We start from the raw sequence: 26625 nt of genomic DNA, 5'->3' as shown, positions 1-26625 counted from the left end.
ACGAAAAATAAAAGTCCTATCCAACCTTAATAATTATGATTATTATTATCGGGGAAAAAATTAAACATTTGATATATGTCTAAAATGCATTTTTTTAATAAAAAAAAACATGATCTAGGAAAAATAATTAAAGCATACCACCTATCGAGATATTGATGGCATGAAACTAAATGTATCAATAAAAGAATCGATCGGGGATTTAAAAAAAACATAAAGGCAATGTTTGGATTTTGCTACTTATATTTTGTATATGTTTTGGCGTTATTTTCTTATTATAACTGGATCGATTAGTAAGAATCTAACTTTCAAAAATATTTATTTGAAGAAAGGGTTGTAAATGAGATTATGCTAGTTGATTTGATGATACTAATATTTCAATAAAAAAATAAAATAAAACACGAAATAAAGTACTATTCCAAAATTTCAAACTAAGATATATAAAAATATGCTAATATCTTCACAATAATTTTGGGTGGGGAAAAGATAAAAAATGAAAGGACGATAGTTGATCAAATTAATGATATAAATTATCTATTGAAGTGGGGGGTACGCGCGGGGAGGTGAGAGTGGGGGAGATGGGAATCATGGGATAAGAGGGTACAATAGGGGCATTGGTGGGTGAAATGACTAAAGAAGGAAGGTGGGGGGTGGGGCTCACCCAAGGGTACCCCGTCGGATTCGACATTTCTCGCTATATTTTCCATTTATTGTCATTATTCCATTTTCCTTTTCTGAGACCAAAAACCTCACGCCCCTCTCCCGTGGTCATCTCTCTCAATTATTCCCCACTCCGATCCACACCCCCCCATCCAAATATTGAAACTTGAAGCATCTACAAAACCTTTTCGATCCCGAGCTAGCTCGAAACCATGTTTTTGGTCCTGTGTATATTACGTTTTTTTTATAATAACGTTTCTACTAAAAAAAAAATAAAGTCTTCAGTACTACTGAATTAGAAAAATTCAGGGGAATGCAATATTAATTAATATTGGCTCCGGTTGCGTGGATGTCGCCCCTACATACCTAAGAAAAGTAGTAGGTTGTCACATTCGTCACGAACAAAATGTTAGAGACGTTGGCGTCATCCGGAGAAAAACCAAAGGAAATATGGAAATTGTTGGGGGCAAAATGAGAACCCTATCAAATGAATAGGAACTGATAAATGTGTATGGAAGGTCTCGTATGCTATTCTTTGTTGGGTTTTTCTTTGTTGGATCTGACTCGTTTAGTTGTTTGATAATGGATTTTATCAATTAAGAGGGTTGTCTGAGTTATAAGTTCAATAAAACAACTTAACATAAGCTATTTTGAACATTATAAATAGGGATGGGATATCGAACCAAAATTTCGAAATTTCGATATCGGTATTGGTATTGGTATTGGTATGAATTTTTTTCATACCAATATTTTTGATACGGTATACCGAAAATCCACCCCTAATTATAACTGATCAACTATTCAAATTTGTTTATCTTATAAACTGTCAAAATAAAATGTTACACAACTTATAAATTGTATTTTAAAAACACACACGTATGACCATACTTTCTTAAAAAAAACATCTTATTTAAATATTTTAGTTCTCCAAAATATCATTGTATATTTTTATAGTTCTCTATTATGTCCTTCATTCATTAATTATTTAATATTTTTAAAAAATAAAATTTTCAAATAATATAATTTTTTCTAAATTAAAATATGAAATAGTTTTATTTTTAATTTTTTTTAGAATTTATAATAAAATTCTAAAATTATTTTAAATTACTTCATAGTATATTATAAATTTTTTTGGCAAATTTGATAATAAAAAAATCAATAGTGACAAACACATTAACATATTTAATTTTTTTAAAAAAAAATTTATTCAAACACTTTAAAAATTTATTTAAAAATAAATCCTAACAATTTATAAGCGCATATACCAACTTATAAGCTACGACTATTTTTAATAAATTTAGTCAAAATATATGATTCAATTGTAGTGATCTACATTAATTTGATCATGACCTCATAGGCTTATTCTTAACCCCGAAATTATATTCATTCTCCGAGTTTTGTCAAAATCATCGAGAGAAATGAGTGACATTGGAAAAAAATGCTTATCAATCATATCCGAACTCGTATGATGAACACCTCTTAGAATATGGGCTTGAATATGATTTAATTGTCAATTTAGCATAAAATTTTCGTATATTTTACTTAAGATCTATATAATTTACATATTATATATACAGAAAAACATATTAATTACAATATTTTAGAGTTTTGGTTGGAATATGAATAGTAGAGATTTTCAAAGAATATTGTCAAAGGTTGGATTGGTATGGGTTTTGGAATGAATGAATGAAAGAAAAAAGAAATTATAATTAGTTTTGCTAATTAAGGTAATTGAGTAATAAGTCATCCATGGAGTGTAGGTGCTGTCTACTTCCATTAGTGGGTATTTTAGAGGGTTTTGTTTATGCTATCTGCATGATATTATCCTACAGGCAATGTGTAATTATATGATTGGTCAAAATCAATGGATCACACACGGAGCCCAATAATTTTGGTCAATCATAATTCGCCACGCCACCCCAGGACACTACATGAAGTAGCATCGACGTTAACATTTTAGAGATAATTGATTTTTTTTTAAAATTAAAAAAATAAAAATAAAAAATTCCATGGAGAGAGAGAGAAAGAGAAACAATTGCTTTTCGATTTGGTTAACGTCGGAAAGTTGCGTAAGATAGAGATGGTTCTGTCCTTTTTTCCACCCAATTATTTTTAATGAAAAGTTTATACTCCTCATGTTTTCTATTAAAATACTACGTTGGAGAAAATGAAATCAGTATAATATTCACGATATTTTAAGGAGCAGTGAAATGTTAAATTCCAGTCGACATGCAATCAAATGTCAATTTTAGAATTTTAAATAACGTGTTTTAAAAAATCATATATAATTTGGATAAACGAGTAACACATGTGACTCTTAACATTTTCACAAATATGCTAATCGAAATAACTCACGATCAAAATCCGATGAGTAAATCTCTCGTGAAACAGAATGACGAAAAATTAAAGTATTAATTAGTTTTTTTTTCTTGTATTTTTTAAGTGCGGTAGAGCGAGTGTAATAAAACGTACAAAACTATACATATATATATATATACAGGTACGTACAGAGTTTTAAGGAAAGAGAATGATAAATTTGATGAGCATAGCAGAGAGATATAAATAGAAAGAGTTTTATAAAACAAAGGCTCAAACTATTTCTGACTTGATTGAACGTAGCAGCGAAAAAGGGTGCCTCTCCCTCTCTAGGCTCACAGCCTCTAGCTAAGATTATTATGCTTAATCCCATTCATGTAGGGATTTTAGGCCTTTTTTTCTGTGAGAGATCTATTAATCCCACTGTTGGAAATGGGAAACCGCAACAGTTCGTGAAATTTTCTTGAAAAAGCCCTTTTTTTCTACCCTCTATGGTCGTAGGTTCTTTATGTGTTTTTGAGAGACACTGTGTACAGTTTGTTTGTAGCAGAGGGGAGGGGGGGATATTTATTTTATTTTATGCTTATAATATAATTTCTCTGTATCTTGATGAGACTGTTGTGATCAGAATTCACCGGATTTTGTGTTTGTGTTTTTTATTTTCTTTTTTGTGGAATGTGGAATCTTAATGATTCGCCGGATCGGAGGGTGGAGGAGGAATCGGAGGGGTGGTCGGACGAGAAGGTGAAGTGGGTCGGATCCGTGTCGAATTCCAGCTCGTCGGCGGTGGTTATAGAGGACGGTTCGGAGGAAGAGGAAGCTGAGAGGGGCGGCGGCGGCGGAAGGAAGAGGAACAGCAGAATCTTTGGGTTCCGTGTGGCGAAAGGAGACGACGACGCCGGTGAGGGATTTCCACCGGTGACGCGGCAGTTCTTCCCGGTGGATGAGCCGGGAGTGGGAGGTCGAGGAGACCCTACCAATATCCCTAGGGCCCACTGGGTTGGAGTTAAATTCTGCCAGTTCGAACCCCGCGACGGCGCCGCCGCCGCGGGAAAGCCGACGACGGAGGTTTCTCAGCCTCTGAAGAAGAGCCGCCGCGGACCCAGGTCCCGGAGCTCCCAGTACCGCGGAGTCACTTTCTACCGGAGAACTGGTCGGTGGGAATCCCACATCTGGTAATAATATTATATATTTATATATCCGTACTTGTCCTTCATCTTCATCTTCATCTTCTCCATTAAAAATCTCTTCTTTTTTTTTTTTCATTTTCTATTCACATATATACAATTCCTCTTCTTCAATCAGGGATTGCGGGAAACAAGTCTATCTAGGTTGGTAAATTTTCTTCTTGAAAAATAAAAATAAAAATACTAATTAATCTGCAAAATCAGTGAAATTATATACTCATGTTTCGTGCATTAAATTTGTGTATATATGCAGGTGGATTCGATACAGCGCATGCAGCAGCTCGGTGAGTTAGTCTCCATCGCCATAATTCTTTTTGACATAAATTTTCGAAAAAAAAGAAAAGAAAAAAAGAATCTACAGAAATAACATCTGATTCTGAAACGCGAATGTGCCGCAGCGCATATGATAAGGCAGCCATTAAATTCCGAGGAGTTGAAGCAGACATAAACTTTAGTCTGGAAGATTATGAAGATGACTTAAAACAGGCAAGTCACTTGTAAAATTATATTAAAATATCTTATCTCGTACAGTGTTTTCTTCTGTTCAACAACAGTGTCCCCAAGATTTTCATTTCATTTCATTAATTATTACATTAATTTAATTAAATTAAATAATAATTACAGATGAGCAATTTAACCAAGGAGGAATTTGTGCATGTGCTGAGGCGACAGAGCACTGGTTATCCGAGAGGGAGTTCGAAGTATCGAGGTGTTACTTTGCACAAATGTGGTAGATGGGAATCAAGAATGGGACAATTTCTAGGCAAAAAGTAACCATTTTTTTTTTAAATTTTTTCTTAAATTCTTGGACTATTTGTTCGTGTGATTTAATAATTAGGTTTTAAAACCCTTGTTTGGAGGCTAATCCTTGGTTAAAAAACTTGATCTTGGGATTATGAGTTTGTTTCTTGATTTTGTTGAAACAGGTACGTTTATTTGGGTCTTTTCGACACAGAAGTCGAAGCTGCCAGGTGGGGTTTTTTTTTATTTAAATATTATCTCTAATTTGACTGACAACACATTTGATTAATTAGGCCAAGTGCATGCTAGGAATAACAAATACTAATATTTACAACAGTTGTAAGTATATATAATTTGGATGATAAAAATCATAAAATCAGGCTTTTTTTTTTGTTTCGAAGAAATTATAATATATACGAATTTGTACATTTTGGGAGCTCGAATATTAATTAATTGTTATTTTCTATAATTTTGAATAGGGCTTACGATAAAGCCGCCATAAAATGTAATGGGAAGGAAGCTGTCACAAATTTTGATCCCAGCATTTATGAAGAAGAAATGAAATCAGCAGGTATAGTTAAATGAAGTTGTTTTGTGGTATATATATGTGTATTTCTGATGGAATATTAATTTAGGTTGAATTCATCACTCACTTGGAGAATTTTGTTGCATGTGTATAGTGTCACCAAGCAATGCAACAACAGACTACAATCTAGACCTAAGTTTGGGAAGTTCGGCATCGAAATCGAGCCGGGAATCGGGTTTTAGAGATCAACAACTCTCTAAATCCAAGCAATTCGAAGTTGATCGAAGACGCCATGGATCGAGGCCTGAGGTATATGCATCAATACATGCACATATAATTTCTTATGAAGTGTTACAATTTTATTTATTTATTTTTGGTTTCTTATAATTTATTATGATCATATATATAAAGATGCAGCTTAATTTCCAGCACCAAATGACTTCAACTGAAGCCTCTCATCAACTGAAGCCAAGAGACGGATACAACGAGACCGAAACCTTGCAGCTTCTAAGCCAAACACACCTTCATTCCTCCGGCGAGACGCGCCACAACGGACGACTCGGGAAGCCGCCGAACGAACCCCACATGCTTCCGATGTACACCAGCCCATTCAGCCCACTGAATTATCAAGTACGCGCCTTAGCTTGTGTCTCATTTCCTAGCTCGATCATATTATATATTTTCATCTTCACGATATAATGTTTCTTGAAAAAACCGAATAAATTAAAACACACGTACGACAGATTCATCATCACCACCAGTATTTTCCGGGGAGCGGCGGCGCGAATGGCTCCAGCGGTGGCAGGAATAATGTGATCATGGGAGGAGTGGATTTTAGTAATGTGTCGACAAATATTGAACAGCAATGGCAAATGAATCATCATCAGGCTCAAGTGTTTGCTACTGCTGCAGCATCATCAGGATTCCCACAGGCCCAGAATATATTAGCACCACCGAACCAGAATTGGCTGCACAAAAATGGGATCCATTCTTTTATGCGACCCACATAAATAATTAATATATATATATATATATTTTGTTCTTGAAGAATTTTTTCCCCGGAAACTCGAGAAAAAGGTCTCCGTTTTTTTCTGCAAGTCTGCAAAAGATTAGCACGTTGAGCTTCACTATAGAGCTTTTCTTTTTTTAAGCTTAATTGGTCAAAAGAATATGTTTATCTGACTCTATGTAAAAACTGGTATAATTAAACCAAAATGAAGTGCTTTTGCAGCTTTTCTTTAATTCACTTTGTTTGCTTTTTTTTTTTTTTACCCTTATATATATAAAACAGTTTTTGCATTTATTGGTATGTTTTTAGGGTGTTTTTATTAATACAGAAAAAGTGTGAGCTTTTTTTCCAATGATATTCTTAATTAATTCGTATGAAAAGAAAAACTTGTCTGTGTATTTGCCATGAGTTCAAGAAAGCAAAAGTTTTTTATCTATATATATATATATATAGAAATGTTTTTAATTGAAATTGATTATTTTATAATACTTATAGAAGTGAAAATAAAGAATCAAGAAAGGGGTGTGTTGATTTTAAGGGATTAGAGAGGATAGTGATGAATTGTCAGCATCGAAGATGTCCTTTGAATCAGTTCCCATGACCAAAAGCAATAAAGACAGGCATTGTTATTATGACGAGAGGGACGTAACCTAAATCTTCCAAACCTTTCAAGGGCCACGTTACAGTTCCGAATGACAAATTCTGTTTTTTTTTTTTTCATCCATTTTTTTCCCTAAAAAAAAATTATCCATTGATATTAATTAACTTCTAATCAAGTGGATCTTATTACATGATATCATGCCAATGTTTTTCAGTATATTATTCTCGCCGATTCATCTGCAACTAGATGGCAAAAAGTCGTGATTAATTTGACCATGAACATAAAACGTATATAGATCGTGATCGCATTCAAATTTATCTAGTAGATCAACTATATGAGAAGATTGTCCTCTCCCAAAATTAGCCCATCGAAAGACTCAAAACCTAACTAGTTACTCGAGTTATGAAAATGAAATAAAATATCGATCGCATGAAAATTTATTCACTCGAGGTACATGAATATTAATTGTATTACTATACACGTCTAATGGATATTGCATTTGCTAGCTAGCACGATAATTTATTAGTAATGTACAAGGTTAATTCCCCCTCCGCATTAGCTAGCAAGTGGTTTATTTTTATTATTTAAAATGGCAATTTAGTCCATTCGAACAAATAAACTTCTAAATATTGTAACTCGATAAGAGTGAAAAAGAGTATGAAAAACCAATAACAAAAAATTATGCCCTACTATCGAAACATTTATTAATCTAAAATTCTTTCATCTTGTTTTGATAGATAAAATTGAAGTGAATTTCAAATTCACTCACAACAAATTATGTTATTTTCGATAGTAATTGTTTTGGATTTCAAACACGTACAACATTAAAATTTCAAATATATATAAAAATATAAGTGTTATTTGAAATTCATCTATCGGATCCGTTCCATCGATTCAAACACAACCTAAAGAGATATCTGGTAGATGCTAATTACATAAGATTATAATAGAATAAGCTGTAATATTTGAGACAAATATATAAGAATATATACATATGACAATCTAATAAAACGAAAATTCTCATTATTAAGCCAAATATTTAGGATGCATGTAGACAACCTGCGTGGAACAATTGGTATAATAAAAAATGGAACATAAAACCCTTTTGCTCATCCCAACGGTGTACTTGAAATAATAATCTTATAAGCGTATCAAGATTTGTAGAATTGATTCTCAAACTCATTTTTAAATTCACTGTTCAGGGAAAAAATATTAAATTATTTTCAATAATTCGTCATCTGTGACGTCACGTAGATTATATTATTCATTGTTTCGCTTCAATTTTTTTTAAAAAAAATAAATTATTATTTACAAGCAATTGGCTTAACATTGACACTTTTCGGGAAAAATAATAATAGATGTGCAGAGGATTACGATGAATGGAGAATCATGCGCCTTTTACTTTAATATAAAAACAAATCATTATTATATATAATATAATAATCCCAAATTGTGTGGTTATACTTTGACCGTACAAAGTCAATTATTTCCACGTTCTAAATAAATAGGTTTTACAAAATATCTAGCTACATGTTTGCTTATCATTTATTCTACATCCGATAAAATATAGTATTGTGTATGTAACAAGTTAAATAAAATAATCTATTAAAAACAAAATTTTAGAGGTACAAGATTGTCTATTAATTATTGGAGTAAACTACTTACTTTCCACTAGAAGTAAAAGATTTATATTGAAGTCATGTTTATGTTTTATTTATATATTTTTAGGTTTCGGGAGGATATTGTTCAAATGAAGTCTCGAACTTCGAATCTCATTTTATATTTAGAACATTGATATCAGATACAACTCATCAGTTTTTTTTAGATAGAATTTTAATGTTATGAAATTTGAACTTCTAATTATTAGTTTTGATCTTATGAATACTTACCTCACCAAAGCAAAGACTATAGATGTAAGATGATATGATATTTCATTCTTCCATATCCCTACTACTTATTTTTTGAGAAAAACTATTCAGCTTATAAATTTTTCCCCAAAAATTTGCATTGAAAATACCTTAAATGAGAGTAAGTTGTTATATATAACATGCATGACTAGCTATGAAATAAATAAAATTGAGTGCCTTTTATAAATTCAAAGGTTGCCATCAAATTTATTACAAAATCGATTATATATCATGTCAACCCATTTAAATGTAATTCGTATTCCCGTCCCATCATCATAATATATATGTATACACACACACACACACATGTATAGAATAGTTATATGTATATGTTATCTTGTGTTATTTCATGACAATTTCCGACAATAGACTAAATAAAATTTAATAATATGTTATTCGGTTTGAGAGACATGGAGTAACTAATTTTGATTTATACATATAATTTTTTACATCGATGAAACTAACCCTTTTTGTTACTATAATTTTTTACATCGATGAAACTAACCCTTTTTGTTACTATATTACTCATATTATGATGCACGAATCCAATTTTAGAGTTGGGGTAGGTTAAAATTTAATGTAACAAACTATATATTATTTTAAAAAATTAAATAAATATATATATATATTAAAAAAGTCATTACATTTTAATACTTACGAAAAATGAGAAATTGCTTTCTTTGTCATATGAATTTGTATTTTTTACGATTTTGTTCTTCTGTATGTCAAATTTCAATTCAAGTCTGCTAATTTTTTTTTGGCAACTTTAATTCATTTTTTGATTTTTCGTTGACATGAAAACAATACAGTGTTGATGTGACAATGATGTGTATAGTGTTACATCGTTACTTCAATGAAAAAAATACTATGATTGCGAGAAATAAAAAAATACAGGATTAAAACTAAAATGTTGATAACATAGAATTTCAAAATCACAAAATGATAAATTTATGGGACCAAATACATTTTTTTCCCCAAAAAATGAAGTTGTGTGTTAAAATTAAGGAAATGAGCTAGGTTTCGGGGCGTGCAAATGTGATTTTAGTGGACTAAGTAACAAAATTACACGGGTAATAAAAAAAATTAGGGTGAACTATAGCCTAAGATTAGCTTAAGCCAAATCCGTCCTTGTTTATTATGACAATTTTGCGGCTTAAAACATTATTATTTGAGATAAAAATATATATATATCTCCCCTTAAATTACAAAAATATTCATTTTTATTTGAAATATTATTTATCCAGTCTTGAGGTAAATTTTACAAGCTCTGCAAGTAAAGTAAAAATATATTGATAATTAGCTAATCAAAGCTGGAAAAATAATTATCCCAAAAATAAAGGGAAATGCATTTATGCTATACCTATATATATTAATTACAAAAATAATTATCACAAACTTTCTCGAATTTTACGTTTTTGAAGAAGAAAAAAGATATGGCAGTATAGTACGGTTCAGAACACCTTAGATTCTTTCATTTGTACAGGATCTACGATACTCGATCTGCATACCTCATTTACCGTATTTACATCTCTGCAGTGCTTTCATTTTAAAATTATTAATTTATTAATTGTTTTTTTAGCTGAAATTCAAATAACATAGATTTCCAAAATCTAAAAGAGTTAAAATGTATAAATTTGCAAGTATCAATTAAAAAATCGGGAAGTCAAATCTTCTAGCTACTTCCAATAAAAAATAAGCAATGCTACATGTACAACCAAATTTGTACAACAATTTATACACCACAAAAAATTCAATACAAAATTTTAATTTATCAAATCTCACGATACATTGAATGCAAAATCTCACGATATCATATCAAAATCTCACGAGATAATAGCAAAATATCACGACATAATTATTGTAAATATCGTTGTACGATATATTGATTGTACCTCTAGCATTATACATAAAAAATATACAGAGTTTCACATATTTTATAACATACGCCAAAAGGTTATGATAAATTCAAAAATAGATGACAAATTTAATCAATACACTTAGTGAACATATTACTAAATACTAAGTCTAGGTTTTTTATGTACGGTTTCGCGGAGTTATATTCGTGAAACAGATCGATCTCATATTTACGATAAAAAATAATATATTTGTCCAATAAATAATACATTTCTATGTATCGAGTTGAATATAATTTAGTCTAACAAATTGATCTTATGAGATCGTCTCTTTGAAATTTTTATGTACCGCAAAAATCAATCTCACCAACGATAGAGTTTAACTTAGAATCGAAGCAGTACTCTAGAATTGAATTAGGATCTCATTAATTTAGAGTGAAACCCTGAAGAGTGCATTAATTTCGTTCGTCTTTTTCAAGAAAAAGTTGAAATAGTTAATTGCTTCTCACCAAAATTCAGATAGCCACAAATTTCACTGTCAGAACCTGGTTGAAAATTAAACCGATCCTCGACCAATGATGACTCACTGCCTCAAAATTATAAATACCATTTTTTGGGGAAAAAATCCAACGCAAACAAGTGGACAAAAGAACCAGTCAAAAGTCAAAACAAAATGTTTTTAACTTTTAAGCACTATTTTTTTTTTTTTATAATTTTGTTTTTTTTCCCTCTTAAAAGTTTAAGTATTGCTGTGCTATGTGTATAAATTGTATGTTAAATGTTTATGAGTTTAATTGAATGACTTCATTTGCTAATGAGTCGATGCGACAAGTTGAATTGTCGAAGAGATATTAGTCAAAGGAATTAAATGCCTGTAGTAATGTACTCCTATACTATATGCGAGCACTACAATGAACACGTTACATATTTATATGATCATTTTTTGAATTTATTTTTGTTAGGAGTAGTTTTATATATCATTTATTGTGGAACAAAATAGTATCACTATATTTATATATTATATATAATTCGAGTAATATGGCAATTATAAAATTTGGCAGAGGTCAGTTATATCTAACTATGGACCTGATATATATGAGAATTATTAAAACTCAACCTAAATTAGTATATTTCATTATACAAAATTTAATCGTCGAAACAGTGCTCACTACAAACTTTACTTAACATCGGAAGTTTTTGTTTTGTTTTGTTTTTTGTTTTTGTTTTTAATATTTGTCGGGTGAAAATTCCAATTTTCCCTTGCAAACAAATAACAATCCTCACAAAGAGAGGAGAAGTTGAATTTTCTGATGTACGAACGTTGTAAATTGATAAATTATTTTATGGTCCCATGTTTTGTTCTTATGTAGGTAATACTTGAAGCCAAAACTCGGTGATGGTCGGGCCATAAAAGGCCTTTTAATGCACATACCGTAATTTTTATTTTTTCCTTTATGCATTGGTAGATAGGAAATAGGCAAATGCAATCAGCAAACTTAATTAATTAATATGGTATTGTATTACCCTATTGGGAAGAAAATTTTATTTTTTTAAAATTGTGTAAATATTTATAACAAAAACTCTCGTGAGACTGTTTCACGTGTTAGTTTTGTAAGTCTGATTTAATATTCAACACAATCTACGAAAAAAATATTATTTTTTATAAGTGGATTGAGTTGACCCGTCTTACACGTAAATATCTATGCGACAGATGATATCACACTAGACCTATCCAATATATATCATCTAGACCTATCCAATATTTATATATGTACGGGTATATGTTCCAACTTGCAAATTTAGGTACAACATTATTGTTATCATTATTATTTCTATATTAATTAGATTGGAGTTGGGCAAACTTGTGTTGTCCCCACGCAGGAAGTAATTTCGTAAAGAATCACTCACCTAAATTTTCCAAAAGCATTTAATTCCGGTAAATGGAACGAGTTTCGCATGCATATTATTTTAATTTATTGTAATATATATGAATGTGAAGATTTAATATCACATGTAACGCTAGGAAATATATATTATATCGTATCCGTAAATTCACCAAAGACTTAATAAGATATGTGAAGAATATTATTGAAGAGGACGACATTTTCTCGATTCCTAGTGGGGAATCTATGATATAGAAGTTAAAGCCCCGACACTCAGACTCATTATTATTCATTGAATTACAGTTAATAATTTTTTTATTTAATTTTTTAAAACCAAAATTAGGTACCCCGTCAATTGTTTTACCTACCGACACCTTAGGATAATATTATTCGAATTGCAATATTACGGGCAATGACTTCAACCTCTTGAAAAGTTTTATGAAAATTTAAGAGGCTAATATATTTTCTAAAAATCAATCACATTTAACTTATTTGTTGAAAAAATTCGAGCACATTTACTTTATTTGCAAAGGATTTTGTATTTAATTTTTAAATAAATTATATTAATTGATCTTTTGTTACAGAGAATGCTGACGCAATTTGTCGGGTAATTAAAATTGTACAAGTGTTTGTCTCACGTAGTGCCATTTTTTAATTAAAAGAAATTTGGTAAAAGTAGGCATAAAGAATATTGCTCAAGGGTCGCGTCACTCAGAATATTGCTTAAAAGTAATTTTCTTATTTTACTCTTGATAAAGGTTGTAACTTGTAAAGGTGTTCAATGGATTGATTTGAATCATTTATGAGAAGGAATCGAATCAGTAGAAATAAATTGAAATGGTAATTGATTTAGTAACACGAACATTATTCAATTAAGACATATAAAAAATTTAAAATGGGTATTTAATTTTTTGTAAATTTATATTCGATTTTTTTAGATTACCAAACCTAATCCACAAGTTGATAAAAAGCCGAAAATTAAAATTGGGTAGTGTTTGATAAATAATTAATTTTAATATTACTTTTTTTTATTAAAATTATTTTTGTATAAACAGAATCAAAATGTCACAAGCTTCTGAATTTCAATTAAATTAAACAAAAATTACATCTAGTTTAGAAGATAGATAATATATGGTAATCCAAATTCTTAATAAATCAAAATCTCGAATTTTAAATTAAAATATAAAAATCCCAAATATCTAAGGTTTTGTTGGACATGTACTTTAAAAATATTTGTTGTGTTTTATAGGTGAAAAAACTTAAGGTATGTGCTTGAAAAAAAATTTGTAAAATGTTTTGAAAAAATATTTTAAATGTATTCTCCAAATATAGTTTTTAAAAAATATTTGAAATGTATTTTTGAGAATAAAACTATAGAAGAAAAATATTACTTTTGAGATATTAAAGTATTTTTATAGAATAATTGTCTAAACACATATTTGTTTTTAAAACAATTTTTAAAATTTTTTTATAATTTTTTAAAAAAAACACTTTTATAAAAATATTTTATAAGTACGTTCTCAAACTAAACCTAAATATCTGTTTGTCTCTTGCAACGGATTATGTAATTACTAGTAATAGTCATTTCCAGGAAATATTTATCTGATATTTTTTAGCAATTTCAGAGATATTGGTTCCGTTTTGTAAGTTCATTGCATTTTAACAAAAATATACATATCTTATGGTTCTCTTATTAGGCATTGCAATGTAAATTTTTGTTGATATATCATATATGTATTCCTACATTGTCGTATTTGATTTCAAGATCTATATGAATTATTAAGAATTATTTATGTGTTTTAATTTTTCTGTATTAGCTCAGTTCGTTAATTAATTCAAATAGTATGTTAACTGAATTGTAGTATTTGATTCAAATAGTATTCTCAGTTTTCATTCTTTCTGTTATTTTTGTCATTTTTTTAATTTTGGAATATATAAAATGCAAATTTGTAGTATTTGAATGGACAATGAGTATATTATTCTCATTTTTCATTTTCTTGTTATTTATTTTGGAATATATATAAATGATCAATTTGTCAATTTTTGTTAAGTTATTTACCATTGTTTTAGGTAGTGTTTAACAGAGCTTAAGAAGCACTTCTCAACTTCTCGTTAACAAAATTTTAAAATTTTATTAATAAAAAACTAAAAAATATTTCCTAAAAGTTATCCCAATCGACTTGTATTTTGTATAGATTCGTTAACAGTAGTTAAAATAATAATAATTAAATAAAATCGGATTTTTATTTTAGAAAATAGTGTTTTGGAGACGGTAATAGTTTATCGGAATTCGTTCGCGTGCATAGTACTATTATTTTTGTGAATAAAAATCAAAAGACTACATATATATCATAAGTTTTTCAAAGATAATTTTTTTTTTAATCTGGAAACTATATATTTCTAAGATTGTTTTTAACAAAACTTCGGGTGGCAGCAGCAGCAGCAATACCCGATATACAAATAATCTCAGAATAATACAGGCGCAGAAATTTCATGCCAACATTCAACATCAATCTCTGTAAAGCAAGAATTTTGCGATATCTTCGAGCCCGGCTTCTTTGTAGCATTCGGCGATTCTCTCCAAAGACTCATCCCATGTCCCTTCAACAGAAGCTAGATCCAATAAAAAGGCAGCCTCATCCAACACAACCTGCAGAGTCAGATAAGCAGGTTTATCATGCATAAGAGAGGATGTTCAATCGATCAAACGAATCGTCTGTCGCTCATAACCGAACCTGAGTAGCTTCCTTCCCCTTTTTCAAATCTTCCTGCCTCCCCTCGGCTGTAACCTTCTCTTTAATGTACTCGATTTGCTCGTCCTCCCATTGAGCTAAATTAGCAACTTCCTAAAAAGAATAAAATCAAAATAATACGCATGTATGATGTATCAGTATCAACATGAACATAGGAATAAGAGTCTGCCAAAGATTAAAAATGGTAGCAGTAATACAACTCAGATATTTTCAAATTTTCAATCATTCACTCACCGAACTGTCGTGTTCAGATCATCGTGTCAGAAATAACAGCGTAGATTGAGGCTCGAAACCGATCCTCCTCACAAATGCACAAACTTGGAGCGTATGAAAATCAAATATGTGACTTTAGTTCTATTATGAATTGTAGGACTTAATGCCCGCCAATGTACCATACAATGTAAATGTCAGTAATGGTGAAAATAGTATCATTGTACATCTACACCTTAAAATAACTACAATGATGTGTTTCAATCATGGTGCGACGTATGCAATTACACAGAAAAGGTCAATTTATTGCTGCTCCACGGAAATGGAATAATTAGAAGAATCTATAGACAGCTCAAAGAAAGACACCTGATATTCGCAGCCCAATGTCCACCATGGTGATTTCAGAGCCACCCGTGCAGAATCTTTTGCTTCCGAAATTCGTCCAACTCTATATAAAAAGTTATGCAGATAAATCACAATTCAAAGGCGGATTATAATATAAGCATGAGAGAAGATTACAAACTTTCTTAAAATTTCAGCATTGAAGACAAAGGGACGACCAAATCCTGGAAAATGCTCCTTTTTTGTATAGAATTCCGCGGTCACCAACGCTGAAACCTTGCACCAGCATGCGTATATCACAAAACAAAAGCAAAAACCACTATGTTCACAAACAAAAACCATATTCTCTTACATTGTCTCCTTTGTCTAAATGGTGCTTAATTTTGCGCTCTAGTATGTCTGGGAACAAACCGACATTCTTTAAAAGGTAGGTATCCATATTTGCAATCTGTGACGCAGCAAAGTCACCCTTCTCATAAACTTTAATTCCAGCATCAGCTGAAGCATAAAAGAGCGCCTCCTTTCTTGCTGAAGAACTCTCGGCATCTTCTTCCACTAGGACTCTATGAATATATTGATCAACCTGTTTTTTTTAATGAAAAAGAGGGACAGAGTGAATATGTACATGTAAATATGATTCACCTACAGACACAACATAAGTATTAGGAGCATGAGGTTCATTAAGGTTCATAAGTAGCGAAGACCCATTGAGGCTCACAGTTATTGAATGGCCTGGGAGCAAAGCACAAGGCAAGGTACCCATGGTTGAACTCGAGCACCCATCTTTTGCATATTATGCTTTACGCTAGACTAGATTCTAAAAATTTGCATAAAATTTGGCCACATACAATAAAAAATCTAATATATATTTTTCTAATCATTAGATTTATTATTCTTAAAGTTAGGGTATGCTTAAAAGGTGACTTGGGACTTTACAGGGGATTAGTTGCACCATTGCTTGTGTCGAGAAGCATGATACACAAACTATATGAAACGTCAGCCACTATCCAATAATATAAATTGCAGCTTACTCACAGTCTTGGACAAAAGCCACACTCCATATTTGAGGACCTCTACTACTGGCATCTCCATCCTGTGTAAATTGAAAGGATCAATTAAAGTACAGAAAATTCCCAAGAACTCTTTCTATGGCATAAGGAAACTAGATTACCCGGCAGGAGCAGTTGGCCATCGCAACAACGCCGTTACAGAACCTAATATCAGTAAAATCCAGGTGCAGATGTTAAGAATGATTCAAACATTAGGAAGTATCCAACTCAGTCCAAACTTCAGCTACCTGATTTATTTTTTGATAAAGGGATCGCAAGAGGAAGCAAACCTTGCTTTGCTCCAGGAGAAATAATTTGTTCACCTGTCATATGAATAAAAGCACAACTTCTATGGTTACTGAACCGAAGCCATATATTCAGATGCAATAAACATACTTAGCGAATGGGAATATGGGATACTCGATCGGCGACTTTGGTTCACCATTCTGTCCTTGCCAAAGCAATATATGAGGAAGAAAACATTTCTTTTTATCGCATTTGAAAGCTAAATTTCAATTTATGTAAACCAAAGAAATTTTAATGAGAAGTGCCGCTCGGGTTTCAGATTCTCAGTTACTATCAACTAAAAGGATGGCACTTTGAATTCCACTCCAGAACAGGAAAATAGGACAATCAATTCAGGACTGATATAGTCGCTTTGTAACCCAATTCAGGAAGCTAAAATAGAGTACTTGTCTGAAAATGCAATCTACCACAATTATTATTATTTTTCTAATCATGCAACAAAAGTGCCAGCACACTCAATCCAAAACTATATCAAATTTATTTCTTGAAAACATAATGTAAAACGGAAAATACTCAAGAAAGCAACGTACCTCTAACCTGAAGCAATTTGAGAAGATGACTCAAATTCTCAGGTGGTTGTGTAGCAGCTACGTCTTTTATAAATGAAACATGGTCTGCCATTCACATAACTCTTTGATTGTTCGTGCGTGTATTTAAGCGTGAAGCCAAAGAATGAAAATGCACAGTAGTACAGACAGAAACAGGAATGGCGGGTTACCGTACCAGGAAAAGAAGATGAGTAGCAACGCAAAGTGGGCCGACGGTGACCGAAAATCAGAGTGGGGAACGCGGCGGCGAGTGGAAGTCCGAACACCACTCCACCGCACAGCTTCATATCCGTTTCCGGATGCCCTTGGGAGTCTGGTTTTGTGGATACTGTGCTCTCTCACTTCTTGTGTCTGCCGATGGGGAAAGAGGAAGCTAAATGGACATGGGCCTGAATGCAAATATCGAACAAATATGGGCCTCACTGGCCCATTATAAATTAAAGATTCATGTGAAGCCTTCGATTAGGATAGGATAACTCAAGTAAAAGTGGAATATGGATATACCATGGATCTTTAGACTTTATAATGTAGCTATATATATATATATATGGCAATATACCTTCTATCTAATTGTTTCTGAGTAATTCTCCTACATTTTTCTTGTGAAAATAAGAGTGCTGTGGGTAAAATAACTTTTGGAAATGAATTTGTGATAAATTTTAGATATCTCGGTTTGATTAATATATGACGATTTTTATACTAATCATGAGTTATGAATATTTTATACCATGTTAATTAATAGTATAGATTTATGCCTTCATATACTTACACTTTGTTTGGATCACGGGAATTGGATGGGATTTGGTGGGATTTGGAATAGAAAATACCGTTTTAGTGTTTGGCAACTTAAGATTTCAAAACGAGATTGGTATTTGGTGGGATTTCATAGGATTTCAATTAGTTAAGTGAAATCTTGACAATATTGGTCGGATTTCACGTGATTTCACGGGATTTGAGTTTATAAAGCAATAAAATTATTTTTAATAATAAATTCATATACTTTACTTATAATTTTTAAGTTTTTTTTTTTTATAATTTTTTATAAAATATCATTTATCCTAAATTTATACTATCAAATTCCAAAATATATTTTAACTTTTTGCCAAACACAAAATGAAATTTCAATTCCATGGATTTTAAAATCCAAATCCAATTCCAAATCCAAATCCAATTCCAAATTTCATTTTTTAGACATTCAAATACACTGTTAAGATAATACATCTGAATGATTTGAACTAATTCATGATAAAAAGAAATAGATCTAAAAACAATATTTCGTGTGAAAGATAAGATATTGATCGATTAGTTATTCTTGTTTTATTCAATGGTTAGTGTAAGTTCTACAAACAATTAATGCATGATGTTACGACAATATTTGTTTATTGATTTTTTAAAAAAAATAAAAAAAAAGTATTTGTTTCAGGTTAAAGAAAGATGACAAAGAAGTAAATGAATGAACAAACAGGTGTTCATTAAAAAAATATGATCCTGTGAAATTCATGACATACAAATAGCTTTGTTTCAGGACCGGATTTGAGCACAATCTGATGAAGTCATTCGCTTCAGGGTCCCAGATTGGAAGGAATCCAAAAAAACCAGTTCTATTATTATATATAAATATATAAAGGTATTGTTAGGTTTAAAATCACATTAATATTTTGAATGCTCTAATTTTTTTGAGTACTATATACAAATAATGACTCCTAAAATTTGTATGTTTTATTTTATATTTTATGGTTTTAATTGATAAAATTCATAGTTCATTTTAAGGGGACCTATGTTCAAAAAATTCGATTCAGACTAAGAAAATTTCAAGTACGGCACTGCTCTAGTTACCGCCAAAAACACTGGTGACTGCAACAAACCAACTGTATGTTTTCAGTATGTTTCTTAAATAGCAAAAGAATTGTAGCCAAATAGGTGGGAATTACACAGCATGAGAAGCATGTTTGAAATTATCAAAATAAACCGATGAAGTCCCAGAGGTTTGATCATCCAGGAACCACTTCCAGGTTCTTGCGCTGAGGTAGCGCCTGGCGATAATTGAGCCGGTGGTGGAGGCGAAAGCAAGGGGACGTCACATGTACCAAACGTCGCATTCGTCTGCCAAAAATTGGTACACATATAAGTTACTAGACAAAATCGATGAACATTAACTCCATGTTGCAAAAATACATGCACGGTGTGTGTGTTTCGACATGTAAAATGATGGAAAATTGTCACTTTTGATTCGAATATTTTGCTAACTAGCATACCCTGCAATAGGCTATGCTGTCACAACCACAAGTTAGATGTCCGTTTGCTTCATCAACAGCTTCGGCGGCACCTCCCCCGTCACTCCTCTGCAACAAAAGAAAGCAAGAAAGACTTGAGAAAGGATCTGATCATACTTTTTGGCTTCATAAAGTTCCTCATAGTGCAAAAATGAATCCAGTCGCGTGCACCTATACCTGGTAAAAATCAACCGCGATGAAATTTGGCCACCGTTTACCGTCTGCATCATAACAAATCTTCATCATACTGGTCAGGCCCTCAGAATTGTCTACACAAGCCTCTGTTGCATTCGGATCAGTCGGAAAGTAGTTCATCAAGACCAATGATTTTGAAGGTGTGTTCATAGGGGATGATTCCGAACGACTGAAACAAGAACCATTCATCCCACTGGTACCATCTGCACGTTGACAATACCACTTATTAATAGCTCCTTATAAACATGCTGCAAGTACATGAAATTTATGCTCCTATAACACAACACAGGAAACACAGTCATCCATTCAAGTCATATTTCAAGATTTTGGCCTCATGTAAATTTGTTAGACAGCAGCCATTTGTCTCAGTCGTCTTATAGCTACCAACGTGGTACCTTAAACCGAGCATTGCACGCGTAAGCTGTAAGGTTTCAAAACTTTGAGTGACAGCATTGGGAATAGCTCTAACCCTTTGTAAAGTATCTAATCTATATCACAACTCACACTGATTTTCCACCACGTAGTTCCATTCGTATGCTATGCTTTCAGAAGCCTCCTTCGACGATTTTGAGGTAAAGACCAACAACCGATAATTCTTCCCAACCATATCATCCACGGTCAGCCAATCTCCGCCGTTTTTAGGCATTTCAGATAAAGGGAACCGGTATTGACTCAGGCCAGATGCGTTAAACACTTTGGTCAATCCTTGTGGAGATGTCACATAGTCCTCAATGAAGATGGTGACGATTTCGGTCGGATTCTTTACGAGAAACTCTCGAATTTCATTCAACACGTTGATCGCAGGTTGCTGGTCGTAACACAACAAAAAGACATAATATAACCCGAATGTAAATAACTAATTAACAAGGTCTCAAGCAAATCAATAAATCTACTATTCGGGCACGAATTCGAAGGTATAATAAACTATAAACAAACGAACTTACAAACGCGGTGACATTTAAACACTTCCCGTCAAAAGAGTGACACAACCAAATGTCATCGTTGAAGTCATACATATCAAGCATAAGCCCTCGCACACCATTCTGCAAAAAGCTCCGTAATTTTGAAAAAAAAAATTCAGCTAACAATGAAATCAAAAGTAGTACTGTTCCATACTTGGAGCTGATTGGTGACGGAATCTTCCTGATTTGTGGGAGAAAAGAGAACAGAGCCCGTGCCCGAAGTCGACCCGGTCCGAGCGTACGAATTGTGGGTCGTCAGCCATGAATACTTGTTAAACGGCAACCCTTTAACCTGACCCAAAAACCCATTTAAGAAACCCAAACCCGTATCCTATCCAATCAAGATTCGGAAACACGATATATATAAATGGAGTACCTTGGTGGTGGGAATCAGCGGCTGAACGCGGGTGCATCGTGGCCGGGTGTTGCCATTCGCGGGACAAGAGCCGCAGATCAAACCTGCGTCGCAAGTATTGCCCGACGTGGAACAAGTTTCCCCAATCTGACACACGATTCAAGAAAAACCCATCAAGATTTCTTGATAAAATGTGTAAGAAAATGAAAAAGTAAACGAGATTTTACAGGCAGTAATTAGTAAACTTGAAAATTTTAAACCTTGAGGCAGAAAGAATATCCGAAGAGGAAAGCTGAGATCAAGAACAGCTTTATATGCAGAACCTGCGATTATCATAATCACAAAAGCTAAGAAAAAGGTAAAATCCCACTTTGCAAATAAGGAAAGAACACGATATCGGGTACCCGCATCTGAATCTCTTCGGATGTCCGTACACGGACAGATGGCCTTTGATAATGTCTGTACGAGAAATATTTCAATCTATGGAGATTTATGCTCCGATTCCTTTATTTTCCTTGTAATATATCTGCTCCTATAATGGGAGAAATTTCCTTTTTTCAAACCTGGTACAGGTTAATTAGCAGAATCCTAAAGAGTACCGCGCGACATATTACATGTATCTTATGCCTTCTGTTCGAATGTTTCCTGTGGACTTACCTTATTTTCATGTACTAAATTGAAAGTCAAATCATTTTTCAAAAGAGGAAAGAAGAGTTCGTTGTTATCGATCTTGAACACGAGAAATTATTCTAACGTTAGATTTAATATTAGATCAACCGAGTCATTTTTTTTAATTAAGTCAAATTGAACTTTAAAACATTGAATTATTTAAATCAAACTTTTCATGCAGACAAAATTAAATAATCAAATCGAATTAGCAACCATAATCGAAAAAAAAAAACAATTATTTTTAAGTTCAATTTTATACTAGTTCAATGCTGAAAAATATCCAGAATATAATTGAATTAGTCAATATCTTTTAACATGAACGATCGATTTAATTAATTAGTTAGATTGAACAAAACTTTGGCGTTTTCCTCACCAAGATGTGAATTCAGCAAGTCTCCTTTTTCGGATATTTTTTTTGTATATCTTCTTTATTTTGGTCAAATTTGTTTAACGGGCTTTTTTAACTTTTTCTTTTCAAACTTTTAGAAAAAAAAAAGGGGGAGAAGTAAATGGAAGATTAATTTTCAATCATAACGACTTTTTCCAGCATAATTTTACATCGATCTTTTGGTTTTGAAATTAAATGTGCATGAATGGTGAAAAATGGCTTGAATAATTAGTCACCCTAGTTATTAAATTATTGTTCCTAACAAGTTTTTCTAGAATGGTTAGGTGAACATGCTTTCGTCAATAATCATTTCATTCATTATTTGACATAATTTAAAAGCTCGTTCCATGTGCAAGTTACATCATAAATGATTAAATAATACATTAATTAAGAGAAAAAATGCATTTATATTCATGTGTCATAAACACAGCAAAACACTAACCTTCTTTTTATTTTTTCTTTCATATATATATATATATATACATATGATCAGTGTTCATATACTAGATCCGACGGCTCATTTGTTTTACACGCGAGATGTTTTACCATCAGATCTAGCATAATACCTAATTTCACCCATAAATCAAACATTGAAACTATGGCTTAGGATGCAAAGCGAGATGAAATGAAATTAAGGACTATGGATGCCGATGGTTCAATTTGACGAAAAATAATGAAATCACGTGACGCTAGCTCAACTAAAATGAAAAGAAAGTAAGAAACGATAACACAATCTAAAATATGCTCGTTATCAAATATTATTCCCTGTTTTATTTTATTTTTTTACTTGATTTAAGTTTGTACCCGATACCTTGTACATTCTTTGAATTTCATGATTCAACGCCAGAGATTAGGCCAGAGATTATGTATTGAGCCAGTTGATGAAGCCCAAATTGTACGAGAGCCCAGTATGAGTTAATTTTGGACCCAAGAAAATATATATATAAGTAGCCCTTAACCCACTACTGAAACTTGATTGTTCGAATGAGGTCGGTGCCCTGATCTGCCTGAGATGAATTTATATCTAAATATTTGAAAACATGCCTTAATAATTCAACTTCTATAATGGTATTTTTGCCATTCTTTTACTATATGCCCCTACTTAATTTGTATTATTTAGTTGACCCAACTCATTAAATCAAGATAAATAATGAATTTATTTGTATAAATTAATTTGCTTCTCCATTAATTGGATTCTGAAACAGTGTGAAAAGTTAAACAAGCTTATATAACTTGCTTTTCTACCAGGTTTGCATAGTCTATTTGATCGCACAAAAGATGGTAAAAAAGGATATCTACTCCGCTGTATGAAGTCGGATATTTTTTGGTTTTTACCCAACGTAACGTATTATTTTAACGTGTAAAAACAATAAATAGGGGGAAATCATATGCATTACTATGGGAATTGGGCATTTTCTGCTATTTCTGGGCTAAAGATAACGCAAGTAATGAATAAATACAAACAACTCAACGGATCATATTACTTCAATGCAAAATATTGAATTTACTCGCATTGGTTTGGTTCATTGTCTTTGGTCTTTTTCTAATGTTTATTTATTATCAAGAGAATGGTTGTAACTTGTAACTTGTAACTTGTAAGCTGTAACAACTTGGGAAAGTGGACACGAAATATGCACAAAATTTAAGGTAACAAATTTATTTGAGCTTATTAAAAGAAATTTCAATAGGCCAATTGGGGCTATCCCTCCAATTGCCCACATGCAAGTTGAAACAGCCTCTGTACGAAGTAACAGAAATCATATTAAAACAGATAAGTAGGCGGCGGGCAAGTGTAGCATAGAATAATATCAATTGGCCAAACCACCCAATTTTGTTGCCTAACACTTTCCCACCTCCGATGCAATTCTCATTTTCCCAACAAAGTTTAATAACAAACAAAGTGATAATAAAATGAATATATTGATGTTGTACTAAAATCATGTTACAGTCGTTGTATTCGTATATATCTATCTCTAAATTTTGTTATGTACACAAAAAAGTAAAAAAAAATATCTAGGAAAGATCTCTTGTAATTTTTGTGATCAAAATTGCTCACCTAATAGTGACCCATTCATTGGAAACAGACCAATCAGGGACTTGGTTCAACACCAACTCTTGCAGCCGCCCCGCCGCGGAATCGGGCTGAGACCGACGCCTCGAATCCGACTCTCCGGAGAACCAGATGCCGGATTCCGAGGAATATGCCGGCGAGGGTAGAGATGTAATTGAACTTATGGTTGATAATTCCCAATCAGGGTAATCTAATGGGCATCTCGGAGAAGTTGAGACAGATTTTTCATCCCTGAGATCTCCCAATTCTTGATCATCACACACGAAGGGATGATCTAAAAGCATCTCGGCCGTCCATCTTTGGTTCGGATTCTTGACAAAGCACTTGCCAAGAAAATCTTTGCCTTCCTCCGACAAGTTTTCCGGCACCGCCGGCACCTCGTCGCCTACTCCGATGGTCAGCAGCAGACCCGCCAAATTGGAGCACCGCCACGCCGGAGCTCCTGTGACCATCTCCGCCACCACACACCCAATCGCCCAAATATCGGCCGGAGGCCCCTGCTCTCCGCCGGAGACCACCTCAGGCGACATGTACAGAGGCGTACCCCGCAATTCACACCCCGAAACGCCGTCTTTTCTCCAGTCAGCCCGCTTCGCCAATCCGAAATCTGCAATTTTCACGCCGCCATTGGGGCCTAACAGAATATTCTGAAGCTTGATATCACAGTGGACATAGCCGAGCTTGTGGATATAGTGAAGCCCTTTAAGCAAAGCCTTCGTGTATCGCCGGACCTCAAATTCCGGCAGCCCCCGATCACAACGACCCTTGACTCTATCAGCCAAAGCTCCCCCGGAGGCGAACTCCAACAACACATTATACAACTTCTCGCCATTCTCGTACGAAAAGCTCTCCCCAAAGCAACGGATCACCTCCGGGCAATCCTTAAGCTCGTCCAAGATCAATTTCTCGTTCATCAAAGAAGAAGACTGCGAAAACGCACAGCTCTTCACCGCCATTAAAGGCGAAACCGAAGAACTCTGGCTCCTGGGCACCGCCAAATTCACCATACCAAAGCTCCCACGACCCAAAATCTCACCTCGAATCCAATCCATATCTAATAAAAAAAAAAACTATCAAAAGGGTATTTGAGACGAAGGTTTGATTCAAGAATTTCTTGAACTTGAGAACAGAGAACAAAAACAGAGAACTGGAGGCGTAGAATGCAGCTAGCTAACTGTGTGAACTTGTTGGATTCTATTTATAGGGGGGTTTGGGGAGATTCGTTGCACTCATAGGTGACGAAATCAAGCAACTGTGTGTGAAAAGGTTCGATTTTTGGTTTTGGAGATGGAAAAAAGCACGTGGTAATGAAGGATATTTCGTGGGGACCTGAAATAGCGTAGCCGAGTTTGGGAAAAACGTGGTTGATATTGTAGTAGAATCATTAATTAAGATCTTTTTATTATTTTTTTATTCAATAAAAAATACAAATAATTAATATAGATATTTTTCCCATTTTTTTTTAAAAAAAAGGCACCCTAATTGATAATGACTCGTTTGGCATGACTTTTGAGACTCCAAATGATCAAATTTGTTAATGTGGTTTCATGCCTTGCCTTTTGATTAAAGTAATGGTTACCCTCATTGTGTGGTTAGATTGCCTTGTCCCCCTCTCCAAACTCCCAACTGCATAAGCAAATATAAATAAATTTGATTGGTTTTTTTTTATGTATTCGTTGGTTATAACTCTAAAATTTCTTATGCCAAAAGTGATTTAATTAAGTTGGTTTTTTTTTATGTATTCGTTGGTTATAACTCTAAAATTTCTTATGCCAAAAGTGATTTAATTAAGTGTACATTAGTGTGCTTTCTAAGTTTAATTGA

At 32.9% G+C, this 26625-nt stretch overlaps 4 protein-coding genes across 6 annotated transcripts; 1 reads left to right on the top strand and 3 right to left on the bottom strand.

Moving 5' to 3' along the window:
- The first annotated feature begins 3111 nt into the window (after positions 1 to 3111).
- On the top strand, positions 3112 to 6692 carry LOC140862967 (AP2-like ethylene-responsive transcription factor TOE3). 3 transcript variants are annotated; one of them, XM_073266011.1, is made up of 10 exons: positions 3112 to 4148; positions 4279 to 4304; positions 4414 to 4444; positions 4559 to 4646; positions 4785 to 4930; positions 5087 to 5131; positions 5381 to 5472; positions 5582 to 5736; positions 5857 to 6057; positions 6171 to 6692. In XM_073266011.1, the coding sequence occupies exons 1-10, from the start codon at positions 3649 to 3651 to the stop codon at positions 6435 to 6437; spliced, it is 1551 nt and encodes a 516-aa protein (XP_073122112.1). In that variant the 5' UTR covers positions 3112 to 3648; the 3' UTR covers positions 6438 to 6692. The 3 variants fall into 3 exon arrangements, with proteins under 3 accessions (XP_073122112.1, XP_073122111.1, XP_073122110.1); XM_073266010.1 differs by having other exon boundaries at positions 5845 to 6057; XM_073266009.1 differs by having other exon boundaries at positions 3128 to 4148; positions 5839 to 6057; positions 6171 to 6687.
- Positions 6693 to 15042: 8350 nt separating this feature from the next.
- On the bottom strand, positions 15043 to 18260 carry LOC140865492 (protein IN CHLOROPLAST ATPASE BIOGENESIS, chloroplastic-like). Its single transcript, XM_073270153.1, has 10 exons — positions 18064 to 18260; positions 17871 to 17954; positions 17283 to 17357; positions 17157 to 17199; positions 17021 to 17078; positions 16338 to 16568; positions 16167 to 16261; positions 16010 to 16091; positions 15416 to 15526; positions 15043 to 15330 (listed from the first exon to the last, which is right to left on the bottom strand). The coding sequence occupies exons 1-10, from the start codon at positions 18173 to 18175 to the stop codon at positions 15190 to 15192; spliced, it is 1032 nt and encodes a 343-aa protein (XP_073126254.1). The 5' UTR covers positions 18176 to 18260; the 3' UTR covers positions 15043 to 15189.
- A 1497-nt stretch (positions 18261 to 19757) lies between these two features.
- Positions 19758 to 22387, bottom strand: LOC140864483 (PI-PLC X domain-containing protein At5g67130). The gene is made up of 9 exons (XM_073268692.1): positions 22078 to 22387; positions 21934 to 21996; positions 21695 to 21820; positions 21473 to 21610; positions 21301 to 21399; positions 20861 to 21164; positions 20339 to 20559; positions 20144 to 20230; positions 19758 to 19991 (listed from the first exon to the last, which is right to left on the bottom strand). Exons 1-9 carry the CDS (start codon positions 22081 to 22083, stop codon positions 19779 to 19781), a joined length of 1257 nt encoding a protein of 418 aa, XP_073124793.1. The 5' UTR covers positions 22084 to 22387; the 3' UTR covers positions 19758 to 19778.
- A 2244-nt stretch (positions 22388 to 24631) lies between these two features.
- Positions 24632 to 25993, bottom strand: LOC140865126 (mitogen-activated protein kinase kinase kinase 20-like). Its single transcript, XM_073269644.1, has one exon. The coding sequence runs from the start codon at positions 25851 to 25853 to the stop codon at positions 24783 to 24785; it is 1071 nt and encodes a 356-aa protein (XP_073125745.1). The 5' UTR covers positions 25854 to 25993; the 3' UTR covers positions 24632 to 24782.
- Positions 25994 to 26625: the final 632 nt, after the last annotated feature.

This window comes from Henckelia pumila, chromosome 4 (assembly GCF_033568475.1).
Source record: "Henckelia pumila isolate YLH828 chromosome 4, ASM3356847v2, whole genome shotgun sequence".
NCBI lineage: Eukaryota > Viridiplantae > Streptophyta > Magnoliopsida > Lamiales > Gesneriaceae > Henckelia > Henckelia pumila.
Note: the sequence above shows the minus strand (reverse complement) of the source record. Positions and strands in the feature narration are given on the sequence as shown.

Coding starts and splice junctions, on each gene's coding strand:
- LOC140862967 (XM_073266009.1), top strand. CDS start 3,649: ATGTGGAATCTTAATGATTCGCCGGATCGGAGGGTGGAGGAGGAATCG. Junction 4,647..4,784: donor ATGAAGATGACTTAAAACAG/GCAAGTCACTTG, acceptor TAATAATTACAG/ATGAGCAATTTAACCAAGGA. Junction 5,737..5,838: donor GCCATGGATCGAGGCCTGAG/GTATATGCATCA, acceptor ATATATATAAAG/ATGCAGCTTAATTTCCAGCA.
- LOC140865492 (XM_073270153.1), bottom strand. CDS start 18,175: ATGAAGCTGTGCGGTGGAGTGGTGTTCGGACTTCCACTCGCCGCCGCG. Junction 17,955..18,063: donor CTACTCATCTTCTTTTCCTG/GTACGGTAACCC, acceptor TGTGAATGGCAG/ACCATGTTTCATTTATAAAA. Junction 17,358..17,870: donor CAAATTGCTTCAGGTTAGAG/GTACGTTGCTTT, acceptor TTCATATGACAG/GTGAACAAATTATTTCTCCT.
- LOC140864483 (XM_073268692.1), bottom strand. Junction 21,821..21,933: donor GATATTCTTTCTGCCTCAAG/GTTTAAAATTTT, acceptor ATCGTGTGTCAG/ATTGGGGAAACTTGTTCCAC. Junction 20,560..20,860: donor CTACGTGGTGGAAAATCAGT/GTGAGTTGTGAT, acceptor GTCAACGTGCAG/ATGGTACCAGTGGGATGAAT.
- LOC140865126 (XM_073269644.1), bottom strand. CDS start 25,853: ATGGATTGGATTCGAGGTGAGATTTTGGGTCGTGGGAGCTTTGGTATG.